Source organism: Sesamum indicum, linkage group LG3 (genome assembly GCF_026168435.1).
Source record: "Sesamum indicum cultivar Baizhima isolate 11 linkage group LG3, ASM2616843v1, whole genome shotgun sequence".
NCBI classification, from domain to species: domain Eukaryota; kingdom Viridiplantae; phylum Streptophyta; class Magnoliopsida; order Lamiales; family Pedaliaceae; genus Sesamum; species Sesamum indicum.
This window is the reverse complement of record NC_142659.1, coordinates 27454847-27471457: the sequence shown is the minus strand read 5'-3', so window position 1 is coordinate 27471457 and position 16611 is coordinate 27454847. Positions and strand designations below refer to the sequence as shown.

Here is a 16611-nt window from a genome sequence, read left to right as displayed (position 1 = left end):
TAGAGATTGAAAATGCAAAAAACATGGCTTTTTTCTATTGTAAATAGGATAAATTACATCAACACTTTTTAGGGATAGTTCAATTATACAATATTAGTTACCTTATACTTATGATGGGGTGTTAGTGTAGTGTATTTCAGGAAGGGTGTTAATGTAATATATTTCAGGAGATGTATAAAATTTCGTCACTAAATTGGACGGATATTTGTTATTATAGCTATAATTTTAATGAATATATTTGTAATTTCATATAAATCATGAATGTTTGTGCAATTAGACATAATTTTAGGGAGTGTTTATGTAAATTATCTTTGTAAATAATACAAAAAATATTTCATTCTAGCTATAGATTTCTACGTGATACTGGCATAGAACATTGCATTTGTAGTATATAGATAGAACTTACTCCTAAAATAATCTGCAAGAAACACTAAAATAACAGGATCTTGATAACTTTTCTTTCTTATTTTACGCCAAATACAGTAAGGATTCCGACAGGACAAACAAAACCACGCAGCAATTGTTTCCAGGCGGCCTGCGCGCAGTTAAAAATAATAGACCGGCAGAGACTACAGAGCTGATGGCCTTCTCTTAGACTCGGAGTTTTGTTAAAATGTCTAAATGATGACAATTATTACACTAATAAATCCGGACTACTTTGTTTGATCCCCAAGTGTCTGGTGTGGTGGACAAATGTAGAACATCCATGACCGAAAGAAACATATAAATCTCTGTCAAGAACCAGGGATGCTTTTGGTTTCTACTTTAGTTGTAAGAGCGGAGGTCAAAAGAGTCCATCACTGCAACCAATTCATCTGCCGTTTTGATGATTATCGGCCGATGTTTTAGCGTCTGGAGAGACTTGTCTCAAGAGGAATGTTTTCAAGTGCCTGTGGAACTCCTTCGGTTTCTCGTGAATGAAGGCGTGCCCTGTGTTCTTGATCACCACTAGTTCTGCATTCTCTCCCAAATACCTGCAAAACGAACACCATCCCGCCAGTGTATATTAAATAAAATAGAAGATGCAATAGGATTTAAAGTTGACGGTCCGGGCACATCCACACCGACCTTTTCAATCTGTTAGCGAGTTCCATTGGGAATACACGATCTTGATCCCCCCAGACGATTAGAGTCGGCTGCAATTATGAAATTTGAATCGCATTGAAATGTCTAACAATTTGATATGAATGACTGAATGACAAGTTATAACCTGAGAGATCTTGGGAAGGTCTGACAGCTTCCTGTCTTTGGCGATGGTGCGAAGCAGCTCTTTCTTCTCTTCAACATATTGAGAACACATTTCCTGCCATCACTAAATTTGCTTTATGATTGGATTGGTTAGGATCACCAGTTTTTTCCAATTTTGAATTGAATTATGATTCCAAAGAAAAAGAGAGGGTTACATCAATGAAGTCCTCCAGCAAGCAAGATGGCAGCCCCTTGGGCGGCTTCACGAAAGTGTACCCCATCAGCTCCCTCATCTTCCCCGCCGTCTGCGGCAGCAGAATGGACGCGGCCTCCTCCACGTCCGCCACCGGGAACAACCTCTCCTTCAAATCCTTCTCCTCCAAGCACACCCCGGCGCAGCAAATCACCACCCTCTCCACGCACTCCGCGAACTGCGCCGCCATGCTGTACGCCACGAACCCGCCGTAGCTCAGCCCCATCACCGCCATCTTCTCCACCGAGTTCGCCTCCATGACCCGCTTCACGCACCGGGCCTGGAAAGACTCGCTCCACTCCCTCCGGGTCGAAACCGAGTTCCCGAAGAACACCAGGTCCGGCACGTACACGTTGAAATGGGGCGCCAGGAAGGGGACCGTCTCGCAGAATTGCCACAGCGCGTTCGCCCCGAACCCGTGGATCAGCACGACGTTGGGTCGGGCAGGGTTACGGGTCTTGGGCACCCAGCAATGCATGATGGTGCCATCGCCGAGGTCCGCAGAGAAGGGCCGGAGCCCCGACCGAGTGAAAGCGGATCTCAGGCACCGGTTTCTGGATGATGTGAAGCTGAAGCACTTGGACTTGGATTTGGACATTGCAAACAGTCAGACTCCACAAGAACAGCACACACACACGCGTGCGGGTGTGTGTGAGAAAAAGAGGAGCTGAAGCCGAGTTATTGCAACGTGGGGGGTAAGCAGAGGCGGGATGGTGGTTGGCATGAGGTAGATGGAAAATATAATTTGAGAAATAAAAGAGAGATGAGGGATGGGCTTTTCAAACATAATTTTTAAAATAAATCCTCTAAATAAAACATACCATAATGTAATTTTTATACAGCTACCGTATTATTTATTTAATATTAGTAATTGTAACATACAAAATTTTTATTTAAATCAAATTTGATTGACTCAAATCAATCACATAATAATTATAATATACTTATCATATAATTAATTATTTTTTTTGAATTATACAATAAGTGTATCGCACTTGTCATATAATTGGTTCAAGTTTGATCAATTTAATTTGAATTAAAATTTTCTGTGCAACAAATACAGTATAGACATAAAAATATTATTAATACATGATACGAAAGTGTGATAGAGTATCTTTATCCTATTTGTTCTTGTAATAAAAGAAACAACCTTTATACTCTCATCTTTGTCTTATCATGTCATTATTCCATGTGCTTCCTCCCTAATTTGCTAGAACATTCTACCCTTAATTTTACATTTGGTAAATTTCACTTTGGCCCTTCAATTGTATGTATCGTGACATTTTACCCCTTCAAACTATGAAAATGTATATTTGCCCCAATTTTATTGCCCCTTTTGAAATGCTATTTTAATTTTATTAAACTCAATAATTAAAAGAGTAATTTATATTAGATTAATTGATAGAATTTATAATTGGGATATATGTATTAAAGCAACAACTTTTATTTAATAAATTAACTTTATTCATAACTATATATAATAACAAGGGTAAATTATATCGATATTCCTTGAGACTAGGCCGAATTATACAAACACTTCATGTGTTTTACAAAATTACAGCTACACTCTCTGAAGGGTGTTAGTGTAATGTTTTTCAAAAAGTGTTTGTATAAGTTTCGCATTTGAATATGAGGTATAGTTGTAATTATAACTATAACTTTAAGGGGTTTAGTTGTAATTTTATAAAAAATATTGATTATTTATGTATTTCGACGTAACCGTAAGGGATATTAATATAGCTTCACCTAAAAACAATGCAATGAGTAGAAAATTCAAGAAATTGTAATGAATATTTTGCGAAATGTTGCAATTTCTCCAAGTAATATAGTTAACTAAACCTGTAATCTCTGAAGAAAAGGGCAACTCTATAAAAAGAGCTGAAGTTACTAGATCATTTCGAGCATTTACCAAAAATATAAGTCTTAAAAAGTCACAATATCATAGACCATATTGGCAGGGCTGTAAATGATTCAAATACATCTGAATACATTATTGTTCAAGTTTATTTAAATTATTATTGAGTTTGAATTTATTTTTATTATTAATTTAATTGAGATTAACTAAATTAAAACTGAGTTCGAGTAATTTGATATTTTAAGTATTTTATTATTTTTACACTAATTGAATCAAATAACTTAAAAGTTTATAACAAAAATTGTTGAAGTTTGGTTTGTTAAATTTAATAATTAGAACTCAAACGAGTTTTTATCAATCAATTTTCAATCGAGTATCAAGCATGATACATATAATTTGGCCACACCACAAGGGTCGAAAGATATTTGGGAAAATTCTAGGATCATCGAAGGATTAGCCCTGTAAAACAGAGGTTAGCACTCTAATACTTAAGTTAATAAAGGATTAAAGAAGAAATAAATGAAAACTTGAAATAAAAGTGAAAATAATGGTGAAAAATAGCAATGAGATGTGTATGCTCGTGTGGAGTGCAGATTGTAAGCTTGAAATAGCTTGAAAATCGAGAGAGAATGGTGCAAGAAAGAGAAAGTTTGAGATGAATGTGATGTTGATGATATTCCCATAAATCTGCACAAGATCTTTATTTATAAGCTTGTACAGAGTTGGATAAGAAATCAATTGTTGAGTGTCGTATGGCATTGAAAAGCTCTTTTGAGTTGGTTATCATGCGCAACAAACCGTTGGTGATTTGGATAAGTGTTGATTGAGATATGCAAGCTGGATGAAATCCTGCCAGACCTGCTTATTTTCCAGAGAATTAGTTACTCATGGACTATCCAGCTTATTTGTGACCGATTTACTTGGAACCACATGGAGATATTTTAGGATGACGTGTACAAATATGTTGACAAGCTATATGACTTCTCACAGTTGTATAATGACGTGTTTTCTGTAAAGTAGCAGGTAAGCTTGAGGGCCTTTTTTCCCTGCTGATGGGCTTTATCCGTCTTGCTGGTGGGCCTTTATTCGTCCTGCTAATGAGCCACTACGTTCTTAGCCGACTTGGCAGTATGTCTATTTTGTGGGTTTTTTCCAATAATTTTAGGGAGAATCAGAACATTTTGATTTGTTTTTTTGCTTTATAAACGGACGCCAACCTAGTGCACTAGTAAAATATTTAAAAAAAATTGATATACTTATGTGGTTGAAAAAGTATTATTATTATTATTATTTTTTGGGTGCTCCATAATTGTTTGCATGTTATTTTCTATCAAGAAAGAAGAAAGAAAAGATAGGTAAAATTTATTAATAAATATTAGGAAAGAGCACAAATGAGCATCAGCAATTGGTCCTGCATTTTGATAGCAGTGAAAGGTTGTTGGACAAAATATTGAAAATGCTGTCCTCAATCCATCTCCATCACATGCATTTCTTTTATTTTTTTATTTTTAGTTTTTTCTATGGTCTGCCCCATTTTTGTTAGGTTGCAGGCTGCAGCTGAATCATGTGTCCGTTGATTTCTTCTTTGTTTTATTTATTTCTTTTAAAAAGACAAAATTATATTTTTCTATCGTGTAATTATAAGTGTTAGCACTTGCGCTAATGCAACTTATTTCAATTATACATTTAATTCTTGTTTTTATGAATTTAGTTTTGAGTATCTCACGTTTGATAATTTTTTTAGGCAAATTTAGTTATGTAGTGATAATTTGGTTCTCTTCATACTGGAGTATATCTCATTTTTTATTTTGTAATTATAGACTGTTAGTATCAAAATTGTCGATATATAATTAAATTTGACAACAAAATAATCAAAATATGAGATATTCAAGACTAAATTTGTAAATTAAAAAAACTAAATATGCATATAAAATAAATTGCATGACCAAATATAGTTATGGACCAAAAATGTAATTCAGTCTTTTAAAATTTCAAGTTGAAAAAACAAAACCTATGCATTTCTATCTTTTTTTTGGGTAAATGTAAGTTTTATTAGTAAAACAAAATCGTACAGTACAACAGTGCTCACCTGGTGGTTGCTCCCTCGACAAGCCAATGGATACGCCATAATCTATATAACGCACATGAACTAACAGAACGAGATAAATTAATACTGATAATCCTCTATCTAATATTTTCCACAATAAATTAATAATGCTCGGTGGTTCGTATGCTCAAAGCGTCTCAAAGTTCGTTCCCGACCAAATGTGGTAAATGCAAGCAGTAAGAAGTGCACGACAAGCCAAGTTAATGATATATTTTTCTCTCCATTTTCTTGCAACCCACTCAACGTCCCGTGGTCACTCTATTAGGTCATTCAAACTGAATAATCCGCCGAATCGCTATATACATCTCTATCTTTGCTCAAAAATTAAAAAGAAAAGCACACCCTCTTCAAACGGAGGTTGGATTTTCTACTCAAAATCTTGTTACCTTTTTTTTCTTAATTACTATACATTTTATGTGTATAATGATTATCTTATGTATTTATTTAATTAAAAAGTTTATTTATGTTTATGTTAAATGAAATAGAGATGCAGTGTTATTTAAAGTTATTTATGTATGTAACTAACTTTGAGTTCCTAATGTATATGTGTCAAATAAAATAAATAGTAAATTACAAAGATCTTGTCTCTGCTAAAGTTTGACATAATTATAAATACTCTATTGTTATTTAAAAACTTTTAATACCTTCTTGATTTTAATGATTATCTAACAATTAACCCTATTTAATTGCCTTTATTTAGGTTTTTATAAATTTTTTCTAGTGGATCGACAAAAATACTATTATGGACTATGAATTATAATTTTATTTATTTTTAAAAATTTGTAAAAATCCTTTTATGCTCTAAATGGGTAGCTTTTTTACAAATTTTCAAATTTTTTTCCATCCAATTGATATGATTTTTTTCTAAAAAAAATAAAGCAAAATTAACAATTCTAAAATTTCATCCAAAAATACATAGTTTCATAAAAAATTTCAAATATTAAGTATATTTATAAATTTTCAATCAGAGAATATTTGTATTATGCCAAACATCAACAAAATTAGTTGTGATTTACTTTAAATAAAATATTTGGTTAGTCCATTGTCTTCTGCAATTCTTATCATATTTTGGAGGAAGAAAAAACCGAGAAATACTAGTGGACTTACGTGCAACTTTTGGATGAAGTAAGATAAATGGAAGGGTGCATTATTTTGGTGCTCTGATTGCCACTAAAAATAATTATTTATATTTTATTTTTTTAGGAAAAGGGACAACAAGAATAGCTGCTAATAAGCGTAGAGATGCCTGATTGTCCTGTAATACAATTCTTTATCCAGATGCTTGGCCACAAGAACCTTGCTTCTCCACGCACATCAATATGATGTGGGTTTGGGTTTGGGCCTACGATATCCAATGCCCCACCCGCTCCTCTCTAGAGAAGATCCGCATATTTCTTTACCGAAGATGGACCATTGGCCATAAGCTATGGATACTTGATAAATTCAATATTCAGGTATCTTCAATGCCCAACCTCATCACAATACATTACTCATCTGATTTCACGATCAAAGTGCCACCCCACACCTTCACCTTCACTGTATTTACACTTCATTTCAAACTTATATTTCCTACAAACCTCAAAATAGCTATGACCTAAAGGCCTGTAGATCTCGTTATTTTAAGGATCACGGACGACAATTTATGCTTCACTTCTCCACCAATACCATAACAATCACTAAGACATGTTTTTATGAACTCATCTGAGCCAATGTCGTGTCCTCCATTCAAAAGCTCCCGAAACTTAATGGCACCAAAAAAAGGAATTAAACTCGCAAACCTACTGAAAACTGCAGGTGTTGTAATTGAGTTTGATTCAGTTTTCTTGTTCTACTGCCTTAGCAAACACTTGATACCTCATACATTCATGCTCTCACCTATCCGGAGAAATATTACAAGATACTGAGATTTTTATATTTGAATTAGTGTATTTGGAATTACCAACTTCAATTTTTTTAATAATAAATCTTTTCAATTTTATAAATTAAAAACTTTTCAACTATAATATTAAACTATATTTTTGTTATTTTGCTATTATATTGTTTGAATTTTTTTTTTTCTAAATTTTATTTCTCAAATTCAGATATCTATCAATCAATTAATAACTACTGCATCGTCCGTCTTAGGCTTGGTGAAAATTTCCACTCGATAATCAGAAAATTTTCAAACCACGCAAAAAGTAACAAATTATTATCCAAGTAAATATAAATCACACTCGAAAGAGCCATTTTTTGATTGTAAAGCCTCAAAGAAGTCTCTGTAAGCTACATTTTTAAAGGTTTTAATTTCACCCAGAAAAATCAACAGAGTCAATCCAAACCAATTAAAAAAAATAAAAATTAAAAGAATAAATAAACACAAAATCCATATACCATGATGAAAACAGGTGAAGACAAAAAATTGCCAAAAAAACCCAAAAAAAAAAAAAAAGTGAGAAAATGAAAAAATGTACCAAAGCGAGCGAACCTAGAACTCAATGGAAAGAGTAGATCTAGGGTATCTTAAAGCTTTGGAAAAAATTGTCAGTATACGCCTCCAGAACAAGGCCGTCAAGAAACCGATCATCGGATGATGATCTCCGCCGCTTGCAGCCGAAAGAAGAGGCGCGTAAACAGAATTGGTAGACTACAATGAACCTATTTTCATAGAATAAATCCAACAGAGAAGACGAATTCATCTGTTGTAAAGATTTGAAAGGGGAGGGAGATGAGAGTGTTGAGTGTGAGCTCCCAACTTCATCTATTTATAGCTGCTCTCCTATCCTTTAGGGTTTCCTTCACCATTATACTACTTTTTTATTTAATAAATAAATAAATATATTCTTTTATTATTATTATTTCCTTTTGATTTGGTATAAAACTCAAGTTATAGATTTAGAATATTTACTATTATCTATAACTTTTGTAGATAAAAAGATATTTAAAAAAGTATATACAAAATGAATGGAGCAATATAAATATTGAAATTACAGCATATGTGTTAAGCAAATAGGCGAACAAAACTCCCCCTCGCTTGGATTACCATTCCCTTGCTCAATATCTACTCTAATAAGGTGGCCATAGCCCCTCCCAAATTAGAGTTGTGGCATTCAATGATGCTCGTAAAATCAAACGAGCCAGATAGAGACTCGATCCAAAAAGAAAATGGAGAAGCCGCAAACCCCTTCGGCCCAAAGCAAGATTTAGGGCCCAACTGTGGATAGACCCAAGTCTGCGAGCCTGTCCATGGTAGCAAGAACATCCAAGTTGCCAGGAACATTTGCGAGCCACCTCAATGGGGACGTAGGCTATCTCCAGCCAAGGAAGAAGTCCTGCATCCCTTGGCGGAAGACTTATCCTCAGACCGTCCTTATCCTTGAGAATAACCTTATCCGATGAGGATGCCTCCCCTCTGTAGAAAGCTGTCGTATTCCCTCCAAAGGAGAGATGCAAGCAATTTGCAGATAACTCATCTCCCGACTCATCTGGAATACCCGGAGGCCTGCATTTTTCCTAGTGGATGTAGGAATTCACCTATAAATACTGAAACCCCTCTCACTCGGAAGTGATAACTGTTAATTACACCTACCCACGAGAAATCTAGGCACTCATTACTTCTATTTCCTATTTACTATATTATTCTCGATTTTTTGCATTCACCTACCGATTTAAGTATCATAGTGCTATTGAACTTTTTTTTGTAGGTCTCCGATCTATCTTGCAAAACCAAGGCTTAAAGATCTTAGGTAAGACTTCACTGGACGAGCAATTCTTTGCTCATCACACACACACACCCGTAAAATTAGATTTATCATATCTAACTAATTGTCATATAATTATATAAGTACCAAAATAACTAAATAAATTATATTTTGCAGACATATAGAGTGTGATGCGACCGTTAATTTAAAATTGACAAACATCTTATAAGATGACAGCTTAGAAAAACCAAAAAAGAAAAAAAATCTCGTAAGATATTCAAGAGATTTATAAATTCCCTCAAACACTTTACGTACTACATTTAAATTGTAAGTCCACGGTAGGTTGGATATTAATACAGAACCAACATGAAATTAAATACTACTTGTATGGGATAGCAAGAAGGTCCGATCAGAACATTATGGTCCCAGATGAACGAAGTCCAGCCATCTTTAGAGATTAGAACTAGACCCTCTCCATTATCTTTGTAATTTGTTCTCTGGACCACAAAACTAGACTGACTTTATAATATTCCAAGTGCAGAACAGAATAATGAGCTCTATGAAGTTGCCAAAATTGGAGCTATATTTGTTCCAAAGACATTAATTCCTCTTCCTCACAGTGTAAAATCCATTTGCTACATTAACTCTTGCAGCTGTCCATCACTTCCTCCCACAACTAAGATGGGCAAATTTCTGACACATACCATGTGACTGAATCAGAACTCGTCGTATAGTTAAGAGAGAATGGTCGATTTCACCACAGATAAATAATACTTATCATCTAATTAATTTTAACAGATCACATTTGATTTAATAAAAGAATTTCCTTATATGTGATTTTGAGGACTTCGGTTAAACCTGACTTGAGCGTCCAAGTGTTTATATCACTATAAGCATCCATGAATGCATGGAGCTAGCCACATATATGGCATCTATGGCTACCGGAAAGATGTAGAAGAGCGGTAAAAGCACCTGCAGTGGACAAGCATAGATATGTGTCCCTGAATGCACAAGTACACCAAACTACTCAAGCTAATACCTGCAAAACTCAGAGATAAAAAGAATTATGAACACAAATATGACAGGTTGTTCCCAGAAGACATCGTCGTCTCTCAGAATATACAACAGGTGGAGCATTGAAACAATCTACAGGTTACTCTACAAGAGCTCGTGCGTAACTTTGCGGTCAAACATAGAAGTATTGTATCGATGAACAATGTGGAGTAGAGCATTATTGCAATCGAAATATCTCCCTAGTCAATAGAATAATATACAAGGCGCAAACCTGCATTTATTGAAAGGCTGCACGTGTCTACGTTGATATTTGTCCGAGCTTGTGGAACAATATATATAACTATACAGCAGAACTACAAATATCGTACAACAGCAAGACGGATCACCTGATCCAGACTAGGAAAAAATTGTAGATGGCAATGGATTGTTGATCTGGTGTGATCAGTGTGATGAAAAGCAGATATGTTTTACATTAGATGCTGGTTCCATCACACTGACTACAACGGCTGTGTTCATTCCAATATAAGGTCTTTGCGGAAGTCATCTGGTAGAAAGAGCATGAAACTGATATATGTCGAAACTGCTAGCAGCATTTTTATGCATTATGCAAAGATTGCGACTTACCCAGTTTGAGAAAGCCTCCTCCAGTTCAATAGCTGGTGAGACTGCGGATGCCTTTGCAAGTAAGAGGAACTGGTTCCGATACCATTATCCTCACCGGGAAATTGATCAGAGTAGCTAGAACTCGAGGGAGACCAAACTGGAACTACACCACCATCTCTCTCTCTTCTACTGCTACTCGATGATTCTGCTGTTGAATCTTCAGAGTTTCTACGAGCTCTTGAAAAATTAGTATGCGGGAAAGCATCATTGGTTCTATCTGCCTGCATAATAGCATGGCCATGTACTTCTCTTCTTGGCTCCTCTGTTACGTTTATATTCGACGGTACCTCAGCTCTGCTGTTGTCGACTGAGTTTCTAAGCTCGATTGATGTCTCTTCATCTTCGACCCGCAGAAAAGAGGATGTCATGCTTGGCACCATCTGATCCTCATAGTGTCGAATGATATTGTTTGTGGGGTTGTTTCTGATAGGTTCATTATCCATCTCCATGTGTGTCTCTGAGGGAAACGCAATAGGGGTAGACTCAGACGAGTCTCCGAGCCCCTCCTCCATTCCATTCTCGATGGCAGCTCTTGAAGCTGCTTCATGCTGCCACATCTGCGAGAGTGCTTCTTGCAACCGGGCTTTTGCAGCAACAATTTCGACGATGGGAAGAGGGTAATTTGAGCCGAGCTCAATTCCAGCAGCTTGGAGCACAGATTCTGGTGCATTCCATGGATGGTGTATCCATTCGGTTGGCAATCGGGCAAGTTCAGGAAGCCATCGTCGAACATACTCTCCGTTGGGGTCAAACTTGTAGCCCTCAAACTGTCAAATAATAACAGAAACTTTACAACCTTTGGCAAACATGTCATGAGAAAAACGAGAACAGCAGCAGTTGAATCTGGAGAAACTGTCAAACCTTTCAAGGGCCACCATCTTTGCATAGCCATAAAAGAGAAAGAAAAGGTGCAAAAAGAGATGAACAGAGGAGAATTGCGCGCAGGTTAGTAGCATGAAATTTGTGTATTTTTTAGTTCACTGGCAAACAAAGTGCACATAATGCAGATGAGTAAGCTTGTATGCCTAACAATCACTTAAAATCATGGCATCTTTAGAGAAATACAACAGAGCTGGAAACTTTGAGGGCAATGATTCACATATACATCAGAAAGATACAACTAAAACACAAAGCTTATGAGCCCACTGAACTCTTAGACAGTCTATAACTTAGTGCTGGTTTCACAAAAAACTCCTCAAACTTAAAGAAAAAGATCAGCCCCGTGAAATTTCCAGACTTCTTTGTTAGGAGACACAAGTACCACCAAAGGAAGGGCACCTTTTTTATTTATTTGTAGCCTCATGGCTTTTGCTTTATTTTAATTGCTTTCTTTCCCTTTTCAGCGTTGTCTCAAACAAAAAATTCTCAGAGATATTCTAAATCCTGTTTATTTTAATTAGGCAAGAAAGAGGAGTATAATAGAGAGCAGATGCCTGGCAAAGAACGGGCGCAATGTAATTGAGAATCCTAATAACTGAGACACTGGGAGCAGCAGTAAATCAAGTGTTCTTCCAGGACCTAAGGGGGTTGTAGAAACAAGTGGGAGGATGCCCTGAAAATGAAGCTTTCCCCGAGTAAATTTAAAAAGAATCTAGGGAGTTTTGTCCTAGCACAGAAAATAGGAAAGAAAGTAAGAGTGGTGAAATGAAAAATCACGTAAATTTAGTCGAAGTTATTTAAAGAGGATACAGAAAATAGTCAACCCATACCTGGGGATTATCAATACGATCAAACTCACGACCATCTGGAAGAGTACCAGATATATATTGCCAACCAAGAGCATCGCTCTCAAGATCTGCATCCAGTAGGGTATCCCAGAAGTACTTCATTCCCCATCTCCAAGGCAGCTGCAGAACTTTCACAAAGAAACTGGAGACAACTACCCGTATCCGATCATGTAGCCAGCCAGTGGCCCACAGCTCCCTCATACCAGCATCGACCAGAGGATATCCCGTTCTTCCTTGTCTCCAGGCTTTAAAGTAGCCCTCATCCACAACCCAAGGGAAATACTTCAGGTGTCCAAGTAAAGGCCTTTCATGGCTGTAAGGATGATTGAAACTCATGTATCTCGAATACTCCCTAAGGCCAATACTCTTGAGGAACAAGTTGACGCTCTCTTCACCTGCTACATTACCTTCATTAGCCCAGAGAACTTGCTTAATGCGAACAAGATGGAAGACCTTTCTGACGCTAATTTCCCCAAAATGTAAATGGGGAGAAAGGAACGAGGTTGTAGCGCTATCGGCCTTTCTACGGTTCTTTGAGTACTCTATGAGTGGTCCATTTAAGAAGGTTGTTAGGGCCTTATCTGCATTGCTCCAGCCAGGTGACCATGCCCGAGCAAGAAGTGCATTGCTTCCTTTCTCCGACTCATCTTCAAATACTAAAGTGTCTGCTGGGCATCTTGACACATCACCTGGATGAGAGCAAACAGCATTTTAATGCATTGTGCGATTGGAATAGCAAAATTAATAAGACTAATTTTTCTCTCCACAGCACTGAAATATACAAGCACACAAGGATCAGATAATATGGTGATTGTTAAAACAGAAAAGATCACTAGTACCAGGAATAATTCTTTTTGGTGGGAGCAGTGGAGCTTCAGGATCGTATGGCATGCTAAGGCATTTCTCCCAGAATCCAGTAAAAGTTGTAAATGGCCGACCTTCCTCATCATGAACTTCCCAAGGTTCATAGAGCAAGTCTGCATTGAAGGAGCGGACTGCTACACCTTCAGCTGTCAAGACTTCCTTTGCTCGGTGATCCCTAACCAGTGATATAGGGTCTAAAGTAAAACAAAGAAAGTTGTTACAATTCTAGCTAATACAAATATTTTCACTTAACCATGCTTTGTTTTCCTAAGCAGGAAATTACCATAGCCATTAATAAGGGACCGAAATAGAAGGCAGAAAAAGGAAGAAAACGAACTAGCCTGCTTATACAGTTGGAGAAAGAACCAGCAAAGTAGTACAAAAATCCATATTTTCCACCTAAAATGACCTATGTGTTTAATATCAAAGTCAAATAAACACTATCCAGTCTATATAAAACTGATCGGGAAGCAACAAAAAGCAGACACAAAATATCATTACCAAGCTAGCATCTTTATACATAATGCAACAACTTATCAGTGAAAGACGGAAAACGAAACAAGGTCAGTACCACTCAACTAGCACTGATACTGTACTGAATTACTATGAAATAACAACATGGGCAGCAGCTAAAATGATTCATAATGTAAACAATGCTAAACACAAAGAATCAAACAAGATTAATAAAACATCCAATAATCTTCCTCAATTTACACAATCCCAAGAATCAGAACATAATAAAAGCATCAAACTCAATACCAATATTATAATTCAATCAGAAATAGTGAAAAACTGACCATATAAATGGTTGAAGAAGAGTTGAGTCGCTCCAGTGGATTTGATAACTTGAAGAAGACAAGAAACACTATCAGTAGACCTCTTAGTAACAAGAGAAGTCCCAAGGCTCCTCAAAGAGCTATCAAGATGTGCTAAACTCTGCTTAACCCACCATCTTGAGACCCTTCCAGGATAATAGTGCCCTTCTTCCTCAGGTGCCCATATAAACAGTGCTACAACTGCCCCTGACCTCACCCCAGCAGCTAGTGCTGGATTGTCTTCCACTCTCAGATCTCTCCTAAACCATACTATACTACATCCACTTCCTGACATTCCCATCAATCTCAAACAAGACAAAGGAAAAAACACACAAAATTCAATCCTAATTCTCTGCTACCTAGACAATTCGAACAAATAACAAAACAAGAAATACACACACAACACGCACTTCTCTGCTATCTAGACACCATAATTCCGTCTCTTTCTTGAGGTGGGCTGTAAATGGTCGTACCCCTTTGTGGTGCTTTGCTACTGGTTTCAACAATTGAGAATTTCAAACAACCGACAATAAAAGGAAACTGCAGTTCTTGGATAGCGAAGAACTCGTTTTACAACCGTTCTTTGTCCCTAATTTTGGTAGGAGACTACATATGTGTGTCTGAAACTGAAAGAATTTAATTCTTGGTGAATCTTGATTTGCCTGAAGTTAATACTGTTATCAAAATAGGCAGCCAAGCAAAGAGAACCCTTTTGCTAGAGAGATGGAGGAGAGTGAATGCGATTGGTTCTGGGTAGTGGGGTTGCAAGAAAACTGATGGGCAATTTGCAGCCACAACTTTTTTGTTTTTCAAGATTTTTATTTTATGTATCTTCCTTCTCTTATCTAGACTACATGTCCTATGCAAGAAAACAAAATCCCTCTCTAGTGCCTTCTCTAATCCTTTCCCAATGACAGGGTGGAAATACTTTGCTAAAATTCCAGATTCATTGTTATGATTCCCCTTATAAGATATGAAATTTGAATTCTTATATCATCAATATTATTGCTATCGTGAGATTTAAATAATTTTACCTCAATCAATTCAATAATTAATTTTTAATACTAAATTCTCTTAAATTTTATTACTAGAATCAAATCAAAAAGTTACAAACTGACTATAAAACTCTATTCGATAAGTGGAACGCATTAACCGTCCGTTCTCAAGTTGAGCAGCAAGACTTGGAGAAGGGCAATCACTTATTCTTAAAAGCACCATCTTTAAGATCAAAGAGTTTCGTTGGCAGGGGGAAGGAGGTCTCTCCGTTCCTGATTCTTTTAACACTTTAGCAGATTACAATTGATAGTTTAAAAATGACGAAAAAATTAACAATACTCCTTTACATGTATGAGATTTGGATTATGTATTAAAGTTATGAGTTATTGATGTAGAGTTTAAATGGTCTTGACTTCATAAACTTTGATAATTAATTTTTTTCTCAAAATCATATTTTTTTGGAATCTATACAAACAAATTAGGCAAGATTCTAGAAACCCTTTCTAATTTTTCCCATTTCTTGAATGATTGGTTAGGTGACACCAAGTCTGTCATCATAATTTTGCCTGATCCCTTTGTTAAAAGAAACAAATACGAGACACTTTTTTTTCCTCTCAATCAATATTAATATGGGACTCCCCACATTTTTATAAATTATATGAATATATGAATAATTTTATTAATTTATAAAATATAGCGATTCAATTAATATAATATTAATTAACAACAATAAAATAAATTACAATATACTATCCTTCCAGGTACGTTGGATGATTGCCAACTATAATGACTTGCATACTTCTTCAATTATTATACTCAATTTTTTAAAAATATTTCAAATACAACTCTATTTTTCAATCCCTTGCACCCTATTCTTAGGAGATATTATTCATTACGATTTAAGAATAAATTTATATTTTTATTAAAAAAAATTATTATATTAATTTTTTAATACTTAAATTTATTCTTTAATTATTTTTCGTGATTTTTCTTTTACAGTATAGTAATTTCAATATCTCTTTTGTTAACAAACTCCTATATTTGATAAGACATGGTGGCTTGTTAGCAAGACCACATTGCACTTATGACTTTGATTATGGGTTCGAGTCGCTTGAAGGGTAGTTGGAGAACCAAAATTGATCCGGACTCATACATTTAAAAATTATTATGTTTTTTATATTGAACCTGCAACCTACTAATTAAAACATGTTTTTAGTTATGCATTAAGCTACTGAAAAAGTTATCAAAAATCATTCTTAAAAATATGAAAATGATGATAAGAAATTGATGAGTACTCAAATATTGTACCTGCAAAAGGACCAAAATACCCCTCATTAAGGGCATTACAGTCATTTCGAGGGCAGGATCCGCGAATATTGTAACAGGCGGGTCGCGCGGGACCCGACCCGGATCGCGCACACCGACTGGAAACCCGGACAATCCCCACCGTTC

General features: G+C 35.9%; 2 protein-coding genes across 2 annotated transcripts; both read right to left on the bottom strand.

Moving 5' to 3' along the window:
- Positions 1-431: 431 nt before the first annotated feature.
- On the bottom strand, positions 432-2247 carry LOC105158960 (uncharacterized). Its single transcript, XM_011075884.3, has 4 exons — positions 1404-2247; positions 1211-1303; positions 1069-1136; positions 432-974 (listed from the first exon to the last, which is right to left on the bottom strand). Exons 1-4 carry the CDS (start codon positions 2037-2039, stop codon positions 812-814), a joined length of 960 nt encoding a protein of 319 aa, XP_011074186.1. The 5' UTR covers positions 2040-2247; the 3' UTR covers positions 432-811.
- An 8004-nt stretch (positions 2248-10251) lies between these two features.
- CRY1 (cryptochrome 1) lies at positions 10252-14969 on the bottom strand. The gene is made up of 4 exons (XM_011075882.3): positions 14146-14969; positions 13324-13542; positions 12467-13173; positions 10252-11524 (listed from the first exon to the last, which is right to left on the bottom strand). The coding sequence occupies exons 1-4, from the start codon at positions 14462-14464 to the stop codon at positions 10715-10717; spliced, it is 2055 nt and encodes a 684-aa protein (XP_011074184.1). The 5' UTR covers positions 14465-14969; the 3' UTR covers positions 10252-10714.
- Between the last annotated feature and the right edge of the window lie 1642 nt (positions 14970-16611).

Coding starts and splice junctions, on each gene's coding strand:
- CRY1 (XM_011075882.3), bottom strand. CDS start 14,464: ATGGGAATGTCAGGAAGTGGATGTAGTATAGTATGGTTTAGGAGAGAT. Junction 13,543..14,145: donor CTTCTTCAACCATTTATATG/GTCAGTTTTTCA, acceptor GTTTTACTTTAG/ACCCTATATCACTGGTTAGG. Junction 13,174..13,323: donor ACCAAAAAGAATTATTCCTG/GTACTAGTGATC, acceptor GCTCTCATCCAG/GTGATGTGTCAAGATGCCCA.
- LOC105158960 (XM_011075884.3), bottom strand. CDS start 2,039: ATGTCCAAATCCAAGTCCAAGTGCTTCAGCTTCACATCATCCAGAAAC. Junction 1,137..1,210: donor ACCTTCCCAAGATCTCTCAG/GTTATAACTTGT, acceptor TCATAATTGCAG/CCGACTCTAATCGTCTGGGG. Junction 975..1,068: donor CTCGCTAACAGATTGAAAAG/GTCGGTGTGGAT, acceptor TTCGTTTTGCAG/GTATTTGGGAGAGAATGCAG.